This window comes from Penicillium griseofulvum (genome assembly GCF_001561935.1).
Source record: "Penicillium griseofulvum strain PG3 chromosome Unknown contig_95, whole genome shotgun sequence".
Classification (NCBI taxonomy): domain Eukaryota; kingdom Fungi; phylum Ascomycota; class Eurotiomycetes; order Eurotiales; family Aspergillaceae; genus Penicillium; species Penicillium griseofulvum.
This window is the reverse complement of record NW_024467454.1, coordinates 1203760-1227239: the sequence shown is the minus strand read 5'-3', so window position 1 is coordinate 1227239 and position 23480 is coordinate 1203760. Positions and strand designations below refer to the sequence as shown.

General features: G+C 50.2%; 11 protein-coding genes across 11 annotated transcripts; 6 read left to right on the top strand and 5 right to left on the bottom strand.

The window, feature by feature from the left end:
- Window positions 1–431: 431 nt before the first annotated feature.
- PGRI_059600 (DUF914 domain membrane protein) lies at window positions 432–1807 on the bottom strand (the record flags this gene model as incomplete). The annotated part of the gene is made up of 3 exons (XM_040793673.1): window positions 432–1294; window positions 1350–1540; window positions 1602–1807. The coding sequence occupies 3 exons, from the start codon at window positions 1805–1807 to the stop codon at window positions 432–434; spliced, it is 1260 nt and encodes a 419-aa protein (XP_040648528.1).
- Window positions 1808–3062: 1255 nt separating this feature from the next.
- Window positions 3063–6188, top strand: PGRI_059590 (SMEK family protein; the record flags this gene model as incomplete). Its single annotated transcript, XM_040793672.1, has 9 exons — window positions 3063–3176; window positions 3283–3379; window positions 3452–3533; window positions 3583–3632; window positions 3683–4009; window positions 4072–4872; window positions 4924–5091; window positions 5144–5580; window positions 5631–6188. 9 exons carry the CDS (start codon window positions 3063–3065, stop codon window positions 6186–6188), a joined length of 2634 nt encoding a protein of 877 aa, XP_040648527.1.
- Window positions 6189–7016: 828 nt separating this feature from the next.
- On the top strand, window positions 7017–8241 carry PGRI_059580 (bifunctional triacylglycerol lipase/ester hydrolase; the record flags this gene model as incomplete). Its single annotated transcript, XM_040793671.1, has 5 exons — window positions 7017–7556; window positions 7642–7826; window positions 7888–7964; window positions 8019–8126; window positions 8183–8241. The coding sequence occupies 5 exons, from the start codon at window positions 7017–7019 to the stop codon at window positions 8239–8241; spliced, it is 969 nt and encodes a 322-aa protein (XP_040648526.1).
- Window positions 8242–8472: 231 nt separating this feature from the next.
- On the bottom strand, window positions 8473–9432 carry PGRI_059570 (Dcp1 family protein; the record flags this gene model as incomplete). The annotated part of the gene is made up of 1 exon (XM_040793670.1): window positions 8473–9432. The coding sequence occupies one exon, from the start codon at window positions 9430–9432 to the stop codon at window positions 8473–8475; it is 960 nt and encodes a 319-aa protein (XP_040648525.1).
- Window positions 9433–9956: 524 nt separating this feature from the next.
- On the top strand, window positions 9957–13163 carry PGRI_059560 (phosphatase family protein; the record flags this gene model as incomplete). The annotated part of the gene is made up of 1 exon (XM_040793669.1): window positions 9957–13163. The coding sequence occupies one exon, from the start codon at window positions 9957–9959 to the stop codon at window positions 13161–13163; it is 3207 nt and encodes a 1068-aa protein (XP_040648524.1).
- Window positions 13164–13507: 344 nt separating this feature from the next.
- On the bottom strand, window positions 13508–16779 carry PGRI_059550 (uncharacterized protein; the record flags this gene model as incomplete). The annotated part of the gene is made up of 5 exons (XM_040793668.1): window positions 13508–14507; window positions 14570–14927; window positions 15411–15566; window positions 15650–15997; window positions 16050–16779. 5 exons carry the CDS (start codon window positions 16777–16779, stop codon window positions 13508–13510), a joined length of 2592 nt encoding a protein of 863 aa, XP_040648523.1.
- A 175-nt stretch (window positions 16780–16954) lies between these two features.
- Window positions 16955–18225, top strand: PGRI_059540 (tyrosinase family protein; the record flags this gene model as incomplete). The annotated part of the gene is made up of 4 exons (XM_040793667.1): window positions 16955–17191; window positions 17241–17340; window positions 17393–17946; window positions 18025–18225. The coding sequence occupies 4 exons, from the start codon at window positions 16955–16957 to the stop codon at window positions 18223–18225; spliced, it is 1092 nt and encodes a 363-aa protein (XP_040648522.1).
- A 230-nt stretch (window positions 18226–18455) lies between these two features.
- Window positions 18456–19131, bottom strand: PGRI_059530 (uncharacterized protein; the record flags this gene model as incomplete). The annotated part of the gene is made up of 2 exons (XM_040793666.1): window positions 18456–18943; window positions 18993–19131. 2 exons carry the CDS (start codon window positions 19129–19131, stop codon window positions 18456–18458), a joined length of 627 nt encoding a protein of 208 aa, XP_040648521.1.
- Window positions 19132–19992: 861 nt separating this feature from the next.
- PGRI_059520 (uncharacterized protein) lies at window positions 19993–20619 on the top strand (the record flags this gene model as incomplete). Its single annotated transcript, XM_040793665.1, has 1 exon — window positions 19993–20619. One exon carries the CDS (start codon window positions 19993–19995, stop codon window positions 20617–20619), a length of 627 nt encoding a protein of 208 aa, XP_040648520.1.
- Window positions 20620–21194: 575 nt separating this feature from the next.
- Window positions 21195–21835, bottom strand: PGRI_059510 (uncharacterized protein; the record flags this gene model as incomplete). Its single annotated transcript, XM_040793664.1, has 3 exons — window positions 21195–21302; window positions 21354–21634; window positions 21685–21835. 3 exons carry the CDS (start codon window positions 21833–21835, stop codon window positions 21195–21197), a joined length of 540 nt encoding a protein of 179 aa, XP_040648519.1.
- Window positions 21836–22421: 586 nt separating this feature from the next.
- Window positions 22422–23406, top strand: PGRI_059500 (uncharacterized protein; the record flags this gene model as incomplete). Its single annotated transcript, XM_040793663.1, has 2 exons — window positions 22422–22886; window positions 22969–23406. 2 exons carry the CDS (start codon window positions 22422–22424, stop codon window positions 23404–23406), a joined length of 903 nt encoding a protein of 300 aa, XP_040648518.1.
- Between the last annotated feature and the right edge of the window lie 74 nt (window positions 23407–23480).

The window sequence follows — 23480 nt, the reverse complement described above, 5'->3', positions numbered from 1 at the left end:
ATAGTGATATATAGGGTTATCTTTCTATTCCAGGTGGGCAGCTTAATCATATTATTAAGGGTATCAATATTCCAAGGTTGCTTCGGGCGTACGTTGACCAGATACCTAGATACTCAGAACAGTTGGTAAATTGTGTATTGATTTATTGCAGAAATAAAAACTGGTAGTTTAATCTCAAGATAGAAGTAGCAATTTTTGAAAAGAATTAAGCATTAGTTGGAAGCACGCAAACAGAAACATCTTCCTCTCTCCCAGTCCAGCACGAACCCCAATGGGATACCAGCAGGGTTGCGATGACAAGGACTGGCGGGCGTCGAACTAAGCACACAGAATAAAATCTAAAAGATCATCTTATATGTGCAGTCACATCCACAATCCCCGGACAATGTACAAAAGGAGACCAAAGCAACAAGATCCACCGAGGTCAACAATCAGACAGCGCTGGTATTCACTGCTGGAGTGTGCTCAGGGACGTGTTCAGAGTCATGATCATGATATTCCGCAGCAGAAGGGACGGCATGCACGATCTTCCTCTTCGCCGTGAATAGACCAACAACACCACGCTCCTGGTTAGTCCCAAGCCACGGCTTGCGGGCTTCACTCAAGACCTTCTGGGCAAGGAAGTAGATGAGTTGACCAACAATGATCAGCACAAAGGCAATCGGGTACATCCAATGGATCTTGTAATGGAAGACCTCGACACCAATAATGACACCCCAGAAGTTCATGGTGAGCATAGAGACGTTGAAGAAAGCCGCAGATGAGAGACGGAACAACAGCGGAGCGAGGCAGTAGAACAAACTCAGACACAGCGTGTAACCGGTGAGGTATCCACCGACCTTTCCGTTCCACTGAGCATTGTTGAAGGAGGACCGGTCGAAGATACCGGCCTGCACGCCGTTGATGATCGTTCCGAAAAATGACATCTGGCCAAGAACCTCGTACACGGGCCGGGTGCTGACGAAGTACTCCTCTCCTGTGTTGGTGAGGCCATAGAAGGACGCGCCGAGCAGCGCAAACAGGTCGCCCTTCAGCTGGCTGCCTTTGGATACGTCTCCGCCGTTGGTACCGGTGATGTGGTCCGAGGCAATGAGGATACCCATGCCGCCGATACAGATCACAATACCTGCAATTTGGGTGATATGGTAGCGCACGCGCAGGAAAGTGAATGAGATTATGACGACCACGACGATTGCCCAGAAGTTGATCAGTTGCGCGCTTAGCATGGTTGTATATTGGTATGCTAGCACAATGAAATAGTTGCCTTCCACGTCACAAAAAGCAAGGATGATGTCTGTATCGGTTAGTCGGGACTATATATCGAATATGTGGGGGAAATTGGGACATACATTTCCAGCCGTCACGGTATACCAGTCGGAGCCAGCCCTTAAAGCCGTAACGGTACATCGTGTAAGAGGTAAAAATAGCGTTTAGGAGGACATAGTTTAGGAAGGTTTGAAACGCAGGGACAGCCCAATGTTCCTGGCCGAGTAGCGTTGTGAAGGTACCCGTCGAGGTATTGGCAATAGCGAGGATTTGACTAATAAGTAATTGAGTTAGAGTTTGAGATTTTCACTCATAGTATTTAAAGGGTTACTTACCCTAGAATCACGGTGATATAGAATTCTTTAGTCCTGAAATAGGTAAAGAGCCCTTTCTTTTGATCGATCAGGTCCGCAGGTGCCACAGGGCGCTCGGAGGCTTCCTCCGGGGAACTCGAACTCCCTGCGCCCGTCTGAGCATCCTTGGGAATTGAATGGTCTATATCAGACGCCTGAACGGTGATTTGGTCCTTCGAATCAGACATGGTGAATTCCAAGATTGATACGAGCTCCGAAAGCGGGGTTGTACTCGAAGGCGAATGGCAAACCAGTTGCAGATTGAAGTAATAGAGTAATAAAAGGGAGCTTTTTAAACATGGAACGAGCGCAAAACTCCCGAAGTCGCTCGTGTACCGATATACCGTTTCGGTGGTGAATCTGATGAAGCAGAAATCTCAAACTTTAGTAGCACCCGAGAGAAAAGGCGTCTGGAACCTTTCCTAATCGGGACAATCTTCGATAAGAATCTTCCATGTTACTAATAGCCAATCAACATGGGGATAGTGGGGGCGGTGAGGGTCTGTGCTGCGGACAGAGCCGTCCATCTGGTCTTTTATGTCAGCAATTTGAAGGAAGGCGGACTGGTACTTGGCGGATACTTACAGAGAAAGCTAGGCTACCAGCCTAACGGGAAGTACTTCCCGTGTACCCCTCCATAGCTTGTGATTATGTGGAGATCCATGCGTTCAGTTGACCTTGCAGAGAATATTTATAGATTTATAGATTGATAGATGAATCTTAAATTATATTGGATTTCCATTGTATGTTGCACTGAGTACAGAGAGTACACAAGTTAGAGCTGCTATAAATACCTTTTATGACATACCTTTATAGACTCCATTCTTAACCCCTGAGAGAACATTGATGGATTCCAGAGCTTTGCCGATCCCGGAAGAACACCAGAATGACGAAGATGAAGTAGTCTAAATTTTAGCATAAGCTGCATTCCTAGTAATATAATGTATTTGTGTCTTGCACAATATACATAGGTACCTAGTTTCAGGTACTTATATAGCCTGAAGTTGTTATAGGTACTTTAGGTACCTTAGGTACCTCAAGGAGAGATAGACATGAAATAGGGATAAAATAAAGATAAGGAATTCTAGAAGATCCAAAAGGTTCCCTTTTCTTTATATCTTCTAAAAGAAGCTTTTTTTTTTCTGACCTGTGTCCAAGGGGAAACCAAAAAAAAAAAAAAAACTCCAAGTACCTGCCGAGGCCATCAGGTGGACCAGGTCTATTCCCCGATCGTCATCCCCTCCGCAGACTCTTTCATCATTGCGATCTCCACCTCCATTCCCTCTTTTCGTCCCTTTGAAACCTTTTCCGAACGAGGCTTTACACAATCCTCCGACTTTTTAATTTTATTTTTCCCCCACCGCCCTTTGGCTCTCCTCTCGCGCCGGTCCACTTTTATCAGGCCCGGGGTGACGAGACGCCGTTCCCTGTTCCTGCCGGATCATGGCGCTGGAAATACAGCCGCCCGATGGTCGCAAACGAGTGAAGGTCTATGAACTAAAGGATAATGATTGGTTTGACCGAGGAACCGGCTTCTGTACCGGTCAGATCTTAGGAGTGAGTTGTCGCGTGTTGTGCGCGCACTGGGGGTGCGACGATGTTTCATCGCGCGCAATCCCGAGCGCATCACTATCATCATCAGTAACTAATCGTTTTACAATAGGAGGAGCCCCGCATCTTTGTCGAATCCGAAGACCTGCCCAATCGCGTCCTGCTCGAAACGCGGATCACCAAGGACGATGGCTATCAAAAACAACAGGGTACCTATCCCACCATTATCGTATCATCGCTGTTTGGTGTCCTGTTTTTACTAACTGTATCACGCAATCCAGAGACTTTGATTGTTTGGACAGAACAGAATGGCACGGATATGGCGCTCAGCTTCCAAGAGGCGGAAGGTTGTGCGGTCATTTGGTGAGGAATCAATAAAATTATTTGCGCGCATGAACTAACCTATTCAAAGGGATTTTGTCAGTGCCGTTCAACAGCATCTCTTGAGTCTCAATTCAGCAGGTAAGGTTTGTCGTGTGTTTGGAAGCTGGCAGCTCTAATTCTTTCTCCAGATGACGCCTTATCCGACGACCTCGATAGCTACCAGTCTATTGTATTACCACCCCCCGAACTCGGAAACCTCCCTGAAATTGAACAAATTGTACGAGCTGCGAGCATGACACAGAACGGTCGAGATGCGCTATCTAAGTACGTCATTCGCGACGAATACATCGCCAAATTGGTACCGCTTGTGGAAACAGCCGAGGATTTGGAGAGCTTAATCGATTTGCATCGCTTGTGCAACATTATGAAATCTCTCATTCTGCTCAACGACAACACCATCATCGAAACCGTCGTCTCCGATCATGTCATCCTCGGAGTGGTCGGGGCGCTGGAATGTATGTTCTACTAAGCTTCACCCTGATCCAGGGCCCAATTCACTTGATACTGATGACAACAGATGACCCTGAATTCCCCACACACAAGGCAAACCACCGCCAGTACCTCTCAGATAAATCGCGATATAAGGAAGTTGTCCCGATTAAGGATGCGCTCATTCGCCGCAAGATTCGGAGTACATGGAGGTTGCAATATCTAAAGGATGTGGTGCTGGCTCGGATTTTGGACGACCCGACATTTTCGGTGCTCAATTCCCTCATATTCTTCAATCAAATGGAGATTGTGAATCACATCCAAGCAAATGCGCCGTTCCTGCGAGACCTGTTTCAAGTCTTCGACCCGAGAAATCCCGACCATAGGCGCAAAGATGACGCCGTACAGTTTCTTCACCAGTGTGCTGGCATCGCGAAGAACTTGCAGGCACCTTCGCGGGCCCAATTATTCGCCAACTTCATTAGCCATGGCTTGTTTGCTGTGATAGCATTTGCCGTTAAGCACTTGAACCCAGCCATGCGCACAACTGGAATTGATATTTTGGTGGCTCTATTGGATCATGATCCAGTCATGATGAGAGGTTATATGCTCAAGGCTGTCAACGAGAAAAAGACACCACTTACAGACACCTTGATCGACCTTCTTCATGTGGAGACCGATCTTGGTGTCAAGAACCAAATTGCTGATGCTATCAAGGTTCTCCTTGATCCTCAGATTCCTATGCAGGATCCGCTTGGTCGGGCTGGACCCGATTACTTCAAAGTCCGCACCAACAACCTTCTCTCTGATGCATTTGTCCAGCAACATTTCGATGAATCCTCAAAAAGGCTTTTCCAACCGCTTAAACAGCTTGCAAATCGCACATCCCGTAAGTGGTGAGATCCTTTGCTGATGAAGACTTTGCTAACTTTGAGTCTAGTTAATGATTTGACATTCCAAGAGGTAACCCTCTACTCGCATCTTGTTGATATCCTCACCTTCTTTGTTCGCCAACATCTTTTCCGCACACGTAACTCTATCCAGAGTGAATCCCTCGCGCCCCGCGTTGCGCAGCTTCTGCGGGTACCCCAGAAACACCTCAAACTCGGTGAGTATACAGCTTTTCTTTTTAGCGAGATACCATAGCTAATACCGACAAGTCGCCCTTAAATTCTTCCGTACCTTGATCAGCCTCCAAGATACATTCTACCAAGCTCTCATGACACACAATAACACCTTTGAGTTGATTCTCGATATCGTCTATGAGACAATGCCCCGCGACAACCTTCTCAACTCGGCCTGTCTTGAACTTTTCGAATTTATCAAGCGGGAAAACATCAAGCCTTTTATCCTCCATGTGGTCGAAAAATATCGCGAGAAGCTCGAGAACATCGTTTATGTCGATACTTTCCAGAGCCTGATTCTGCGATATGATCAGATGCAGGGATACGGAGCGGAGGCCGATGCGACACTCTTCAGTCAGGATGACACTAACGCCCCACGGAGAATTCCTCTCAATGGCCAGCGCTGGCAGGGCGCAAGAGAGATGGACCCGGCAGAAGAAGATTATTTCAACACGTCTGACGATGAAGATGAGGTGGGTATCTTTTGGATTGAGATAGTGAAGTAAACGACTGACAAGACAAGATAAAGTGGACACAAGACCGTGTGGCAACTACAGATGAACCCCCTAGCGAATCCGCCTCTGCAGTCGTCAAACCATTGGTTGACTACCCAGATGACGACGACGAGGACATTATGGACACCAAACCGGAAGGGGCAGAAGAACAGCCAGTGGTCAGTCCAGTCGAGACTTCCACTGAGATTCCTGCATCACCGCCCACCCAGACCCCCCCTCCACCAGAACGACTTGCGGAGAAGCGTCGACGCGAGGAAGAAGATGACGATGAGCTTAGCAAGCTTACTACCGGACCGGGACCCAAACGAAGAAGTTCAACTAGTAGCAATTCTAACGCCTTTATCATGAATCGGAAAAAGAACCTGTCTGCCGGCTCTCTTGCAGACAAGAATGCCTCGCCGGGCGTAACAAACATGGGCACCAGCGCCGCGCCCAAGAGAATCGCCATCAACATTGGATCAACGGCCAATCCTCCATTTTCAGAAACAGACAACCGCACAGAGGTGACGAGTGAGAGTTATGAGAAGGAGAATCGCGACGACAGTCAGTGTAACGAGGGTGGATGAATATACCTCATAAACCAGGCGTTTTTCTTGAGTTAAGTTTCCAGTTCCATGACCTAGATACCACAATCGGTTGCGGGATTTCCCACATTTCATCTCTTGCTGTTCTTTGGGCGATTCCCTCTTTTTGTTCCGTTTCATTTTTCAAGGGCACTCGCCCGTTTTTCTCCTGGTCTTATGGGGGTGTTGTCTTCTATGGTCCAAACTAGCGTCTGAATGTTGATGTACATGGCATGGCGTCTGGGCAATGCATGGGATCTAGCCTTGTGGTGTCTATTCTTTTTATGTTCCCGGTCGGAATTAGATATCAACCAGTGAAGGAGGCCTGCATCTGCGGATGGAGTCGTTGCAACATCCTGCTATCTTCGTGGTGGTCTTTACCTGTTGGAATAATCTGTAGTGCCGTAGGGGCCTGCACAGTATCTGCCCTACCATCAAAATATCTATCCAGCCCACAAATATCCATCTCGGTGAATCTTTTCCTACTTTTTCTTGGCTTTATAAACATATCTATATTTTTGGTGGTCGACAGGCTAGCATGGGCACCTAGCTCTAGATGTAGAGTGCTTGGATCCACCAGCCGAATCCAACTTCACCTCCCTGTCAATTCCAATCAATTTGATTCAACACCCCAGGATCATCATATACGCGAAAAAAATACACAAATAAGGGGCACAATTCATGTAGTTATATCCCTTTAATTGCCTCATCTTTACCTAGCCAACTTACTGACCTAGTCCAGACCACCTAACATTCCTGTAGCCATCTATACCCTGGATGAAACCTACATGAGAGAGCTCAGCCGATTCAATGCTACAAACTGAACAGAAAATGGCACCCGAAATTACCCCAAACACATTTCTCACGACCACGGATTGTTCATCAGGCCAGAAGACGACAATCTTCTTCATCTCCGGCAACCCGGGTCTGATCGGCTACTACCACCCATTCCTCTCTCTACTCTCAAAGTATCTAGAAGACCCAAAAGAGGAATATTCACTAAACCCACCATCATTTCAAATCTACGGCTGTTCTCTCGGCGGCTTCGAAATCGACGAACACCACCAGCCTTCACCGTCGCCGTCGCCGAACGATGGCATTGATCTCAGCCTGGAAGATCAGATTTGCTTTGTTCAGGGGAAACTTGCTACCCTGATGGGAGACGAAACCAACGGTAACAGTACTGTGAATTCCGGAAGCAGACAAAAAGTCATCCTGATCGGACATTCTGTTGGTGCATATATTGCCATGGAAATTCTACGACGGCACCGCGAAGCGAGGCCAGAAAGCACTTTCGATATTGTCGGTGGAGCAATGCTCTTCCCGACAGTTAAGGATATTGCAGCGTCGCCTTCAGGACAGAAATTGACGGTACTTACCAAATCCCCACCCCCTCTGTCTCTTTTGCCGATGCCGTGATTTGCATTTTGTGCTAATCTTGGCCACGGCTGTCTAGACTCTACTTTCGATCATTCCTCGTCTTGCGGTGGTGGTTAGTTTCTTCGCCCGACTACTTACATTCCTACTTCCGGCATCACTTCTTCGATCTGTGGTCCGACTCTTCATGGGTGATCCACCGGATCATGCTTTGGACACTACCTGTTCTTTTTTGAAGAGTCCACGCGGAGTACGGCAAGCTTTGTATGTGTGATGTTCTTTTTCGGCTATGGTTTTGGCTTTTCTAATTACTTCGCCTGGCTAGACATATGGCTGCCGATGAAATGCGGACTATCACTTCCGACAAATGGTGTGATGATGTTTGGGGTGCTGCGTCGGCTCGTGAGCCTATCACTAAGCTGTTTTTCTATTTTGGTCGTAATGATCACTGGGTAGCTGATCAGACGAGGGATGAGATTGTTGCCATGCGCGGGCAGAAGGGAGGACAGGCGGGGCCGACTATGGTTGTTTGTGAAGAAGGCTTGCCGCATGCCTTTTGTTTGAGTAAGTGGCCTTTAATAAATTTTATTATGATACATAGCCTGGCTGACATCTTATAGAGCACAGCGATGTGATGGCGCGAGAAGTTGCGGGGATGATTAGGCAGATTGTGGCCTAAGGGAGAGGCAGTTTTTACAATCTATGCATTGGAATAGACAGGAACTACCTAAAGACAAATGATTTCGCCATTAGCGCAGATTGTAACGGGTATCTCAAGAGACGTTACGCCACGCCCATTCCCATCCGAATGACAAAGAGCCCAAAGCTATTCAAATATGCAGAAATAAATCATAAGCTAGACGCCATTTACAAATGATTGAGGAACCCGAAGAAACAATTTAGCACTCTTCTAGTGCCCTTGCCCATTTCCCTGTTGGGCTAGTCCTGCCCTCCGGAATAGATCCCCTAGCACATCGGATTGAGGCTGTGGCGGGGGAGTAGGAGATGGCATCTGGTGAGGCATCATTTGTTGATAGTTGGCCTGCTGCTGCTCCGGTGCTAGATGGTGTGCGCGCACACTCCAACCGTCATCCTGGGCGCGCTGCTGGCCAAATAGATCCTTTAGGGAGATCTGACGTCCCATAGGCACACCAGCCTGTATTTCCTCTATCGGGGGAGCCTTTGATGAAGCCGCTGCTGCTGCGAGGTGCAAGCTGTTCTGACGCATTGCCTCGAGGCGCTCGCGAGCTAGCTTCATGCTCTCACCCGCGTGGGTGGCACAGTCAAGAATCATCTGGGCATTTATGGTACGACTCTCTGCGGTGGAGTTTGGCGGCGGCTCTGAGTAGATCCAGAGACCGTAGATGCGGACGTTGTTCGTGCCGTTCTGGTTGTTGGGCACATTCTGCGGGTGCAAAGGGTCGGCGATGCCATTCTGTCCGGCTTCGCCTTCAGCGCTTTCTTCGGCTTTAAGAATCACATAATCGTCTGTAATTTCAACATTTTCGCCGTCGGTGAGGGGGAGATCAAAGTTGTTCAACCCACGGCGGTTTAGCACGAAGGCAGTGTAGCGCTCTTCGCCTAGGTCACCTTGAGTTTCCTGGCACACAAATAGTGTTCCTTCAACTCCGTTCTTTTCCCATTGTTTTGTGGTGGGACTGAAGATGTAGACTACTGCGTAGGGGGCGAGTGATAGGATGGAAGTCACTGATGGCTTGTGGCGGCGGATAACGGAGAGGTTGAGCTCCTCGTTCGAGCGGAGCGGGGGCGCAGGTTGTTGCATGTCGGAGTAGTATGGGGCGTCGGATTCATAATCGGTGAGGTTGACAGGATTGTGATTGTTCTGTCTCCGAGGTTTACGTGAAGTCATGTTTTCTGTGTGAATTGGAAGGTTTGCAAGATATGGAAGGAGCTTGGGCATATCGTCATTGCTCCGCCTTCGCGCTTATCCGCTTCTCTCTACTTTCTACTTTCTACTCTCGAACATCTTCCCTCACCTCAAGTGAGATATTTGGATACTGGCATATATTTGATTCCTTCTATGATCGATCCCAAACATACTCCCTGTTCCCTATGTTCTACGCCAGTACAATACGACCCTTCTAAATCTTGGTGGGATGAACCTAGGTGATGAAATGACCGAGCCATTGTCGCATTATACAACTGATTCGCTCAATTCTTTTTATTTATTCTATTGGTAGTCATCGTCACTTCATTCTTATATCGCGACAACTCTCACATCCTATTTTCCCTTGCCGGAAATAAGAACCGCGCAAGCGCACACACTCATACATACACCACGCTACATTCTGCTGTCCTACCGAACCTCAAACCATAATCAAACGAGGCGAAGAAACTTTCTCACCAGAGGGTGTTATTATATACTCTTACATCATGAGCACCAAATCACCAACTCCGTCCTCGTCTCCGACGGAGCAGAAGGGCCACGCGTCAGAATACGCCCAAGAAATGAAAAATCCAGAACTCGACGTCTTGTCACTTTCACGTGCGGTCAGAGAAAGGAAAGCCGAGTACACCCGCCGGCGATCTATCCGAGTCAAGGTCGGCACGTGGAACGTAGCCGGCATCTCCGGCACCGAGAAGGACGTTGGAAAGTGGTTTGTTCAAGGAGGCGGGGTGTGCGAGAGGTTCTCTGGGGCGAACTATGCACAGGATCCAGAACCTCAATCGTCCAGCAAGCATGACCAGCAGAAACCAGACGGCACCAAAAAAGGAACCTTTCACTACAGTTCCGAAGAGATAGACCTCTACGTCTTAGGTTTGCAAGAAGTGGTCGATATATCTTCCCCGACGGAAGCTCTGCGACCATATGTCGACCTGGCACCGTCCAAGCGGTGGAAGGAAGCAGTCCAAAACGCGCTACCCCAAGGATATCAGTTAGTCGCTGAAGTCCAACTGGTTGGCTTGTTGCTTCTGATATATGCATCGCCCGCAATTGGAGCCAGCATTTCTTCTGTCAGTAGTACCTCTGTTGGTACCGGGCTGATGGGGTACATGGGAAACAAGGGCGCCGTGGCAACGCGCCTTGTCCTGGGCGAAACGACCCGTTTAGTCTTTATCAACTGTCATCTCGCGGCAGGGTCCGACAAAGCCAGCTTGGAGCGACGCAACTGGGACTCTTCTCAAATTGTCCAGCGTGCTAAGTTTGACCCAGTTTGGACCGAGACTGACGAGTCGGGCGAATCGGGCGAAGCAATTGGAAATGAAGATTTCACTTTCTGGTTTGGTGACCTCAACTACCGCCTTGATGATATCTCTGGTGACGACGTGCGCCAAGTCCTCGCTCGGCATACTGCCAATGAGTACGACAAAGAGCGCCATGCAAAGAAGTCATCAAGCCATTCCGAGGACTCTCCGACCGATTCTGGCAACCCATCGCCTTGTTCTTCTCCCCCCGAAGAAGAGTTGACGAAGGTAGCCACCGAACCTGTCAATGACGAAGAGATCGATCCTCATAATGACCCAGCGTCTCTTCAAACTACAATTTCCTCACTCCTCCCACACGATCAACTTGGACTTCAACGGAGAAAAGGAGCAGCTTTTCACAAGGGTTGGCGGGAAGGCCACATCACATTCTTGCCGACGTACAAATATGATGTCGGGAGTGTGGCCATGTTTGATACGAGCGAGAAGCAACGAGGTCCTAGCTGGTGTGATCGGATTCTCTTTCGCACTCGCCGGGATAAGCTGAGACATGAAAAGCTCGACGAGGAAGCGGAGGTGGCCCGAAAGAAGGACGAGGAGATGAAGGCTAGCGGGCTGGACAAGGCTGTTGCCGATGATAATATCTTGTTTGAATATGACCCTGACGCAGACGGTGCAGACAGCGAGGAGTACAAATCAGACGAAGATCAAGCCGATGATGATGCAGTCACAGTTGCGTCGTTGGACTCTTCCCACGATCCAATTCATTTGGACCGTTACGTGGCATATCAAGGCATCCTTTCGTCGGACCACAAGCCTCTGGGTGCGATCTTTACCCTGAGTTTCGATGCAGTCAATCGCGAACTCAAAGCAAAAGTTCATCAAGAAGTGGCCCGTGAATTGGACAAGGCCGAGAACGAAGCTCGACCCGATCTCACTGTTGTGGTGGATAAATATGGCGACCAAAAGCATTCAGAGAAAGATCCTGACGCCATCGAATTCGGCGATATTGCCTTCGATGTGCCAGCTCAGCGGTCGCTAACGATTGCCAACACTAGCGGCACCGCAGCCACTTTTTCATTTGCAGAGCGGCATAATGTGGACGACGAGACCATTGCACAAGCACCATCGTGGCTTGTTATCCACGTCTCCAAGCCTGGAGAAACGGCCCATGAAACTGGCCAGGCGATGACTTCCTCGCCTGGGAACCATACTCTGCTCCCTGGAGAAGTAGCAAATGTCGATGTCACAGCTTACGTGCGCAGCATCGAGCTCGTCCGGTTGCTTAATATTGGAAAGGTCAAACTGGAAGACATCCTGGTCCTTCATGTCGATGGCGGCCGCGACCACTTTGTCTCTGTTCACGGCCGTTGGCTACCCACCTGCTTCGGTTGCAGTATCGACGAGTTGACTCGCATGCCAGAAGCAGGTGCTCGTAGTTTGGCCGAATCAGACACCCCTCATCCATCCAGCACGGATGGTTCCGCGGAAATTCGCATGTCCGCACCCCGCGAGCTTTTCCGACTGACTGAGGCGATCTCCGAGCTGACAGAGCGCGCTGTTGCGGAGTGGAGCATGACAAATGGCGAATCCGAGGAGCACAAAGCCCCATGGGCAACGGATCTATCCGGGGGAGCATGGCCCTTCCAGCCTGATACGTGGACTCTAAAGGACCCACAGGAGCGTGCTGTGCTGCAAACTTCCGCGCGTGAAGCCCTTGACACCAACAAGTCCCTTGGCTCAATCTTTACCCCCGAAGTATCCTCTCTCCACCGGCTAGAGGTCCTATCTGAAACCCTCCTCACTTTCCTCAACGCTCTCCAAGACGGCATTGTCACGGCGAAAGTATGGCAAGACATGGAGCAGCAAATAATCGCGCGCGAGAAGAGCAAAGCACCTCCTCGAAACTGGGAAGAAACCCAGGCCTGGGTGCTTGAGCACCTATCATACTCACCAGCACATAGCGTATCATTCACGTTTGTCACTTTCATGCTCGCCCGTATCGCCAATGAAGTGGCCCCAGTAACCTCCGCTGCCCCGATGGTCCCATTAACCAGACAAGGAAAGCGCGAACCCGAGGAGCCGGCAGATAGGCAACCTGAAATTACAGGCTCGGATCAAGCTCAATCTCCTACTCCAGCTTCCGCTAGTGCCTTCATAACAAGCGGCAGTTTCCGCCGCAAGAACCGCTCTACGGACACATCCACTAGCACCAGCCCTGAGCCGACGAGCCAGAACCCGTCGGTAGCACGCCGACAAGCAGTTGAGGCTGCTTTAGCATCTATATTTTCACGCGTCCTTATTTCTGCCTCTGCTCCACTGCCACCCAAGGAGAAAGACCGCCGTATAACTGAAGAGCGAAGGCGATCAATCATTGAGCCATTCTTAAAAATGGTTGCGGTGGATGATCGAGGCCCATCTGGGGGTCGGTCTTGATTCCTTTTCCCATGCAGTCCTCCTTTAGTGTCTTTCAGACTTAGACCTTTGAAATGCTCGATTGCATGGCGTTGTCTCAATGTGTATAATGCTGTACGAATGCTATATCTTCATGTTTCCTCGCCCATAAAAATTGATGATACAGGCTGGGCAACCTCGTATTCGATGATATTCTCATCCTACGGTATATGGTAGATCATGCCACGGAAGCGCTCAAGTCTATACATAAACGCCAATATACCGATCGTTTGACCAGTACCCAATGCCCGTTTCTCCAATACTCACAGCGCACTAAATATCTTCAGTCAAAAATTAAATCAGAAAGAACTCCATATATATTCCCATCAGACTCCATCTTCATTCCTCGCCCCAGACCGCCGCTGCGGTGCCATCCCACCACCCTGTCGATACGCACCCGACGATCCCACCTCACCTACACCTCCAGCCCCAGCCTTCCCCTTCAACCCAAACTTAGACTTCGATCTCGGCTGCGGCTGTGCCTGCGGGCTAACCTTCCGCCCGATCAACATATGTCTCGCAGCATCCCAGCACCCCGAGACCGCACGCCCAGGCAAAGCACCAACCGACAGCGCAATCTGAGCAGGCACGACGATACACGCGCAAGCCCAGTCCAGCAGTACGAGCGCATAATTCGGACGCCGCGACTCCGCCAACCGCTGCGCAGCAGCAGCCAGCGCAAGCGCATCGGCAGCTTTGGTCTCGAGGCGCACGAAGCGCTGATCAGTCTGCAGTGTGAAGAGGGCGGACCGTTTCTCGTAGCGTCTAACAGCGCGATTAAGGGCCTCGATATCTGGTTGGATAGATTTACGGGATTCAAGGGCTGCGTGTGCGACGATGGAAGCAGTTTCGGGTTGATCTTGTTCTTTTGGGGAGAGGTTTTGCGTTGCGAGACGGGCTGTTGCTGTTTCGGCGACGTGGGCTTCGAGCTCTTCGAGACGTTTTGTTAGGTCTTGGAGGGTTGTTGGGTTTAGGTCTGTTGAGGTTATGATGCGTTGGAGGTGTAGGGTGCGTTTTTGGATTAGTCTTAGGAGATGGGCGACTGGGCGGACTTCGGAGGCTAGGAGGAAGATTGTTAGGTTGTAATTTGATACTAGGCCTTCGGAGGGGCGGGAGAGGCTGGAGCGGATGGCGTGGAGGAGCCAGGTTCCGATTATGGGGAATATGAAGCAGGCGGCTAGTGCGGCGAGCTCGTGGATTTGGAGCTCGGAGATGGCTGCCTCTTTGTGTTGGGGTTGGTGCTCTTGGTCGTGTTCGTGGGGATCGTCGGGCGCGGGGAATCCACTTTCTTCTCGTCGGATGGCCTGGGCCGAACGGTACCAATCCCTATTAGATTGGATTGGTATTGGGGTTGATTTGGATAGAGGGAGTCATATTGGGGGATATACCAAGGCAACCGGACAGACCAGTTGAGAAATATCGCGGCCAAGACTAGTAATGTGACGTCGGTGACGAAGGAACTACCTTCATGGAAGAAAATGCCTGCAATTGCAGGCAGGAGGGCTAGCCCGAGGGGTGCAGAATGCCAATTTGATTCTTCAGTTGAGAGTGCATGGTCTTTTGCTACACGAGGTAGAAACAAGTCGTCTGTTGATGAGCGGATCGAGTTGCGGGCTTCTGAGATCGAGTCCGAGAGAGTCGAGTTCCGTCGTTGACTCCCCTCGGAGTTAATACGACGCGTTGGGCGAGAGAAATCAGCCATGTTGACTGTGAGGGTTGGAAAAGGAAGATCAATGATGTTCTTCCCTATGGAGCACATTGCCGGGATGATGCAATGAGACCAAACCGGTTCGCAGATCTGGTTTATGTATTCATAGCATATTAATACGAATATAACGAGTATAAAAAATATAAAGAGTATAGAGAAAGAGAACACAGAGAATATAGTGAATATAGAGAATAAATATAGAAAGAGAATATAGAATCTCCCCTGGCACTCGAGACCTTTCCCTTTCCATTTTAGTGTTCCCCCGCATACCCCGTGTTTTCAAGGGACGATTTTCACTGGCTCTACTACCACTCGTTTATCGAACAAGGCTTCATAGAGAACACATCTATGGTCTTGGAAAGTTTCAATGTAGTTTGTTTTCAAAATATATAACTCAAAGCCTGGAAAAGACAATACCTCCGTTTTACCCCTTTACTCCCTCTTCGTCGCGGTCCAAAACTGCGTAACTGCTCGTCTCATCAGCAACCATCCTCGCTCCTCACAAAATAGCAGGCACTCACCATAAGTGAACTTCAGCAACGTATCTGGCTGCTCGGAATACAGGCTGTCGATGCTCTTCCTTGATGTATGGTCCACATCAAACCCGATGGTATCTGCCAGCTGGAGCACTTCCTCCGCGGAGAGTTGGAGAGCAGTGTGGGTGCCCCATTTCAGCGCTGAGTACACGTCAGCCCGTGTTCGGCGATAAACAGATCACCAGAGAAATATAAATGTTAGTGTTCAAGGAAGGACAACGTACGCCCAAGGTTGATCCACACCCCACCAGGCTTTAGCAGCCGATGTATGTTGCTCAGGAAGTCAATCACATTATCGGAAATGTCAATAAAGAAGAGCGTGACGACAGCGTCGAACTCACCATCCTCGGGGAACATCTCCAAGAAGTCGCCTTCGACGAGCTTGACGGCCTTGTTTGGCCAGTGGTCCGGCACAGTTACGGTGGAGTAGCGCGAGGAGGGATTGGCCTGATGCGTCCATTTGGTCACAAAGGGCTGCAAGGTGTGCTGATTCAGCGAGCTCGTGTGGTTCGTTAGTAGGTGATAGGCCAGGATGGAGCCGTAGTCCAGCTCATTGGCCGTGACGTCGTATCCTGCGCCGATGTGAGGTCAGGTCTTCAACTTAATAGAATAAGATGGACGCACCTAAATCAGCGATATCACTTGCCAACCTGCCCATACCACTTCCGGGCACAAGCACCTTGGTCCCTCTCACATTCCCGCCAAAATGTTGCTCAAGCCCATCTAGAACAGGCGGAAACACGGCCTGCCTCTCCCTTACGCCCTGCGTACTCCAGTCTCGCGAAAGATGCCCAAACGCCAGGTCCACACCTCCATATCCCGCGTCTTCGACATCCTCCAACGCTAGCGGACCTGTATGGTAAGCCTCCCTCGCAATCCGTGCGATCTTTTCCGAGAACCGGGCATTCACTTCAATCCCCTTCCTAGCTTTCTCGAAATGTGCAGGATAGCCGAGTTGGTTGCTTATCGCCTTCTGCGCAGGCGTCTGCTTGGAATACCGCGCATGCTTCCGCTGGAGCACTTGCTCTGCGAGGAACGGATACTGCTCGAAGGAGTTGATACAGTGCGCCAGTCCATTGGGAAGGGAGGGGTATCTCTTCCTTCTCCTGCGTTCAGGTACGCGTACGGGTTTTGCGGGCTCACCAAAAGCTTGGAAGGCTTTGGCGACAATTGGTGATAGAGGGGCAGCAATTGGGGATATGGTCTTGATGTGAAGGGCAGCGCGCTCGTGGAGGCCAAAGAGGAGAAATGCGATGTCAGACTTCCAGGCGGAACCACGGATGGCGAGGTAGAGGGGGAAGACGATGCAGAAGAGGAGGGCAAGGAAGCGGGAGAGGTAGATTGAGGTACGCATCGTTGTGCTTGTAGCTTCAAGACGGACGTGGGTGAGGAGGGTTGCTTCTTACTGTTAGCAAAAGGGGAGCGCGGAAGAGCGGGGTTAATCATGCATAGTAAGCTAAATATTTAGGCTATTATTTAATACTACGACTTTCGCTGCTCTCTATTCCCTTCCTGGCTGAACTGTAGCCATGGGCCGTTCGACTTTGCTCCTTTGCGTACTCGCAATCCTCGCCGTCCTTACCAACGCCCACCTCTCATATGCGCAGGAATGGAACGAGGGACAACAAAAGTGTAGCAAGCTGCTGACACGCAAAGAATGGCGGACGTTAACGAATAGCGAGAAAGCTAAGTGGGTGGGAGCTGTCAAGGTGTGCCCTCCTTCCTCCCTCATAGGTAACGCGTACTTTGCTTATGCCGAGTATGCAGTGCTTAGCAAGCATACGACACGAACGGCTATCTTTGACGATGAACCAGACGGTGCTTGAGGGGAAGAGGAGCCTATACGACGACTTCTCTTACTCGCACGCATCAGTGGAGCACAGCGCGCATAGAAATGCCTACTTTTTGCCGTGGCGTGCGTTCCGTCCCTCTTTGCTTTCCTAAAGCGCATACTTACATGAGAGCAGACCGCTGGTTCACCTATCTATTCGACACCTCCCTCCGCCACACTTGCGGGTACAGTGGGCCAACGCCATACTGGGACTGGTCGCGCGATCACGCAGACCTGTTCAGCTCGCCAGTGTTCGAGGACTCACCGGAGTCCGGGCTGGGTGGGACGGGGGACTGCGATTCCTCCCCTGAGGCGGACTGCACCGTTACCACTGGCGCTTTTGCCCCGTCCACTGGGAACTTCGAGCTTTCCTGGCCAATACCGCACCCACTGCGGAGGAATTTGACGCTTATAACCGGCTGGTACCCTCATGAGCGGCCTCAAAACAGCACGCTTGGCCCGGAGTTCGTGCGCAACTCGACCGAGCAAACCACGGGCGATTTCTTCAGATTCCAGTACGCAATGGAACTAATGCATGACCACGTACACAATTTCGTTGGGGGCGACTTGGCGGGAGACTGCCCAAAAATCCTCCCGAAGAAGGATTGCCAAGGCATGGGAATCAGCTTCACACCTAATGATCCGCTTTTTTGGCTGCATCATGCACAACTTGACCGGTTGTGGAGTAAGGTACGCCCCCCGCACTTATACTAACTTCCCGCTCCATGTGTCTAATGCAGTGCAACGCTACTAACATGAGTTGTACAGTGGCAACGCCACCACCCGTCCAACTTCGCGGCCTTTTCCGGTATACCCCTAAACCCGCACAATATGAGCAACCCACTCTATGACCTTGACGCGCATGCAGATTATCACATGCCATTCGACGTACAGAGTGTGCCCGTGACGCCAAGGCAGGTATTTGATACGGAGAGTTGGCCATTATGTTATCAGTATACGGATGAGTGACGGGTACTAGACTAAACTGATATCATATCTTTCACAGACGGGTCACATTCAATCGAGTTGAGTTCCGCCCCACCTCGCTTCTCGTTCTTAGTAAAAGGAAACGAAAAGCGATGTGCCTTGCTCAACTGGTTCTGCACACATATTTGCTTACTCTTTCACACAACCCCCCAAAAGAATAGTTGTCTAGTTCCATACGACGCATAGTCTTTATATTCCCATCCTATACTATATTATGAACTAGACTCCTTAAGCCTCTCATACATCTCCGGTGTCCACTCCTTATGCTTGCTTTCCAACCAATCATGTACCTGTCTCCAGTCCCGGCAGGTATGCACATTTGGTCTGTTTGAAGCGACTGTATCCCCATTAGCCAATTTCATGCTCGTGCCACCTGGCTCTAGGGTTGTGTCAGCGGCACAGAGAATGCCCTGCCGTAGGTAATGGAAGCAGTGCTCTGTATGGTCCGACCCGTCGTCCCCGTTGACAAACGCCGCGCGTATGTGATTAAGGCAATGTATTTGGTGCCACATCGACACACCAAATGCGTAGTGCTCCTCCCCTAGAAAAACGAAACCCTTGCCGGGAGGGCGGATTGCGTTCCATTCAGCCGTGGCCGTGATGCCATCCATCCCGTAGTGGTCAGGGTCATCTTTGAAGGCGGTTTGAATGGTGCGAACCTTTAGGGGGAGCTCACGAGGTCGGTCGCCCTCGAGATAGGCTACCATGCGTTAGTAATGAGTGCGAGATGAAATTGGGATATGGCATACTGTATTCCCGGGTTCCACGTGTTAAGATGCGGAGCGAGAAGAAGAAGGCGCCAAAGTTCAGGACGAGGCATACGCTCAACGCTATGAGTAGGCCGAGGTAGGGGCCGCGTAATTGGGCTGTCAGAGACTTGGGGAGCATCTTGGTGTGATGGTGGTGCCTTGAGAGAGCAGAAGGGGACGGGAATTTGTTCCACATCAGGAGCGGGCTAATAGTGTTTAACAGTCTATGGCCGTATTTGCTCTGGTATGGGCGGGCAAGTTACGATGGGCCCGAAAAGAGGGGGAAGGAGAAGACGAAACCGCCAAGATGCTCTATTTGCCACAGCCTTTATCGAAAGATTTGGTCGATCAAGTGAAGGGTGCCAGTAAGCGAAAAGCCCATGTAGGCAATATGAGGCTCCACAATAATCAATACTACCCTAGTCATCACGAAAGTGCCTAGACACGGGATCACCCTTGGGGGCCATCGGTTAGACTACACCCTGCTTTGGGCTTCTTTCTCGCCAAGTGGCTTGGCAATGAAGTTCGATGAGGTTAGCGTGATGGATTATCGTGCCCCTCTTACAGCTAGGACTAAAGAGGTGGTGAGAAGTATGGATTGTGGGTAATGCTGACCTTATTTCTACTCTACCGTGGACCCTGTGTGTACAAGGTTATGCACGTCCCATTTCCCCGGACCCACTCCGACGGCGATCCGAAGCGAGGTGGGGGCGTGGCGTGTCTATAGAGCTGATCACACCTATACATTACAAATTTACAACTACATCCAAGCATGCATTTTTGGCTCTTTTTAGTAGTGATCGTCTCTACAAGATGAGGGGCAGTTTGAGTTGGCAATTTGAGGTGGTACTTCAGCCCGCTTCTATATTCAGTCAGCACACTTGTTCTCTCTCGGATAAACGTATAAATCCCCAAGGGCATAACGAGCATAACATCTCATTAACGAGCCTCCTCTTTACCTCTCTCAACAAAAGCATCCGCGTACCGCAAAACTCCAACAATGCAGCTGACCGCCCTGCTCAGCCTCGCCAGCTTCGGCCTGAATATCATCCCGTCCGCAGCGGCTCCTATCACTGATTTGGATCGCCGCGCCGACGGGTCGACTGGCCATGTCCATGATATGATGGAGAAGCGTCACACCTACTACTTGGACGAGGATGAGAACGCACTCGAGAAGCGCCACAAGTACTACTTGGACGAGGATGAGAACGCACTCGAGAAGCGCCACAAGTACTATTTGGATGAGGATGAGAACGCTCTCGAGAAGCGCCACAAGTACTACTTGGATGAGGATGAGAACGCTCTCGAGAAGCGCCACAAGTACTACTTGGATGAGGACGAGAACGCCCTCGAGAAGCGTCACAAGTACTACTTGGATGAGGACGAGAACGCACTCGAGAAGCGTCACAAGTACTACTTGGATGAGGACGAGAACGCACTCGAGAAGCGTCACAAGTACTACTTGGATGAGGACGAGAACGCACTCGAGAAGCGTCACAAGTACTACTTGGACGAGGACGAGAATGCCCTTGAGAAGCGCCACAAGTACTATTTGGATGAGGATGAGAGCGCCCTCGAGAAGCGCCACAAGTACATCTTGGATGAGGATGAGGTCGCGGCCGTCTAGGCACTGCTCGGCTGTGAATAACCGAGGTCTAGCATGGAATGAGCCTTACTATATCATGTTCCATAGTCGAGGACCGCAATCCAGCAATTTTGCGCCCTATTTGGGGGTATTTCTTTTACCACAGTCGTTACATAGCAATTTACGTATATATAAGCAGAGTATATCAACCAGTATCTCAGCTATCTTCTCCGCATGTATGTGTATTATGTTCAGTCTCTCTATACATTGTATAGCATGCTAAAGCTGGGCTAGTAAGAATCTATTGCTCTCTTCCTTGACCCTCTCGCGAGTAATCTGCTTTTCCTAATGCTACTTTCGGTTTAACGCTCCCTCCTTGGCCTTCTTCGGACAGGTGTACCAGCATGTTGGCGGCGGATCGTTCATTCATACACGCTATAGATAACAGTCGAATTACGATGATTATTTTAGATTTAATGGAAACGAATAGAGGAGCTACCAACCTAGATATCTGCTTTATTTCAAGCTAATAGATTGCAGAGAGAGGCACAAAGTTGCACGCTTAGAAGCAATATTCACATGATAATTGCAGGACATCACAGCTATCCAGCGTGCATCTACATAAACTCATCCGGCATCGGGATAAGTGTCTCGTTGTTAGCCGCACACATAGCCGGATGTTCTTCCGGAAGAGCTTCTATGTCAGCCATCTTGACGTCGGAACACTATTTTTGCATGAGCATCAGCTTTACTATTTGGAAGCCGGAGAAACTGACATAGTGTTCCACATTTCCTGTCTTCGGATCCTTCGCCTCGAAGTACATGACTCCCATCTCGTCGAGCTTAGTCTCAAATGGTATCGTGACGTTCACACACAGCTGCCCTGAAGACTGGATGGGCACATCCTGTAGGATGATGTGGGGGAAGTCATCTCTCTTTCTTGGCACTCTATGTGTGGTATAGAGGGCCGTTACAAGGTCGCCAGGATGACCAGAAAATGAGAGGAAACTACGGGAGCTGCGGGCGTATCGTTGGGGGTTATGTATTATCTCCCCTTCTGTGTATCAGCCTACGTTGCTGCTAGACTGGAGACAGAGAAGAACATACCACAGAAAGGGTTGTACGGATCTATCCCTGGTCGGGATTTAGGGTTTGGACCGCGGGTCATCCATGGGAACTGGACATGGAAGCCGGCGTGCGCGGCGGATGTGAGGTTGACGCTGATGCTGAGGGCAAAGAGGAAGAGGAGGGAGGTCATGGTGGACAGTTGTCAAGTGCAGCAAGGTGAAAATTGCAAGATGAAGTGAGGTCAGACGGTCTCACCCCCTTCAGGCTCTTCCTACCTGTCAGAAGAAGCCGTCACAGTCATACCCCTCAAATGACTAGTCGCCAAGTTGGATGGCGTTAGATGATACACGGAGGCAGTTATAGATATCGACCGGTCTCCGCCTTCTTGGCCCGGATGACAGCATACAGGGGTCTGCTTGGCCATGCAGGCTAATGCACTGTAACTCTACTATATTTTTAGAGGGCGGAGTTAAGCGGCGAGGCGTCCCAGGCGTCTGGGCGACCCGTCCCGCCTTCTTGGCGATGACAACGCACAGGGATCTTCTTGGAAAAGCAGAAATGCCAAGGTGCTAATGCACTGAAACTATACTATCTCTTTGGTGAGCGGGGTGAAATTTGGGCGAGTGGGGTGAGCAGTATGGCATACCAGGCGTACAGTTCTATTTTCTGGGCGGTTTACCTGGTACGGGTGCCATCGCCTGCTTTACCATTACTTGCTTTCACCCACGGCCTCCCTCTCTCCTCTCGCTCTGCTCTTCTCTTTGACCGCCCTCACCATGTCCTCCAAGGAAAAGTTCAGCTCTTCTCAGTATACGCCTCTTTCGCTACACGAAGATGGCGAGAGCTCCAGCTCAAGTCTTGAGAAGCGCTCCTCCTCTGAGGACGACCACTCTGCCCCCTTGTTGGAAGCCTCAGACAACCTCTCCGGCCTCGCGCCATCTAAGCCCTCTCAAATGCCCAAGCTGGTCCTCTACTTCTCCTTCGCCCTAGCACTACTATCAGCTGTGAATGTCGCTCTCCTTCCCAGTACACTATCAAAGTATCAAGCCTACCCATTATCGGACTCTGAAATCGAGGCCCTCCCCAATGGCGATTCTAGGGTGGGATTGGACAGGGTGGCGAAATTCATGCCTCCTCCCCAAGTCTATAACCACGCTTGGCCGGATAGAATTGCACGGGTGAGCCGTAAAGTGAAGAATGCCGTGTTCGGTAACGGAGTGCAGGTTTATGTTAGTGTCGAGGTCTGTATTCCCTAATTGGTCCTTCCTCATTCTCTTTAATAAGCCATCCACATATTCTCTGTGTCTACCGCTCTGTGTGAAGCTGCTGACACAAGAGAAGGACTCGACAATTATGCGCTTCCCCATCCCCTCCACTGGCGCCAACACCTGTGCACTCTCCTGGCGGCCGCCTCCGGAGATCTCCGCGCGTACCAAGGACCTCACAACTAAGGGAGATGTAACGGAAATCGAAGTTTGGCAGCTTATCGCACCCTCGGCCACCTCAGCCACCGTCTCGACTATGGACGAGCTCGATTATGATACCTTATCGTATTCGACACTTCCCGTGCGCGGAGAGCTGCTCGGCGTGCTAGACCTCACAGCCAAGCCAAACAGCACAACAGTGGATTTCGCTTGTCCAACCGGGGCGGAGAGTCTAGTGGTGGAGATGAGGTGCCAACGCGTGGCGTGTCATGTGGACTTTATGCAGATTGATATGGTGCCGAAGTTTGGATTTGAGTTGGTGAGAAGGAGGGAATGAGGGCAGGATGGCTATTTTGCTTTAATAAGCGTCATTGTTGGGCATGAACTTCATGTAAACGGCGGACCTATGGA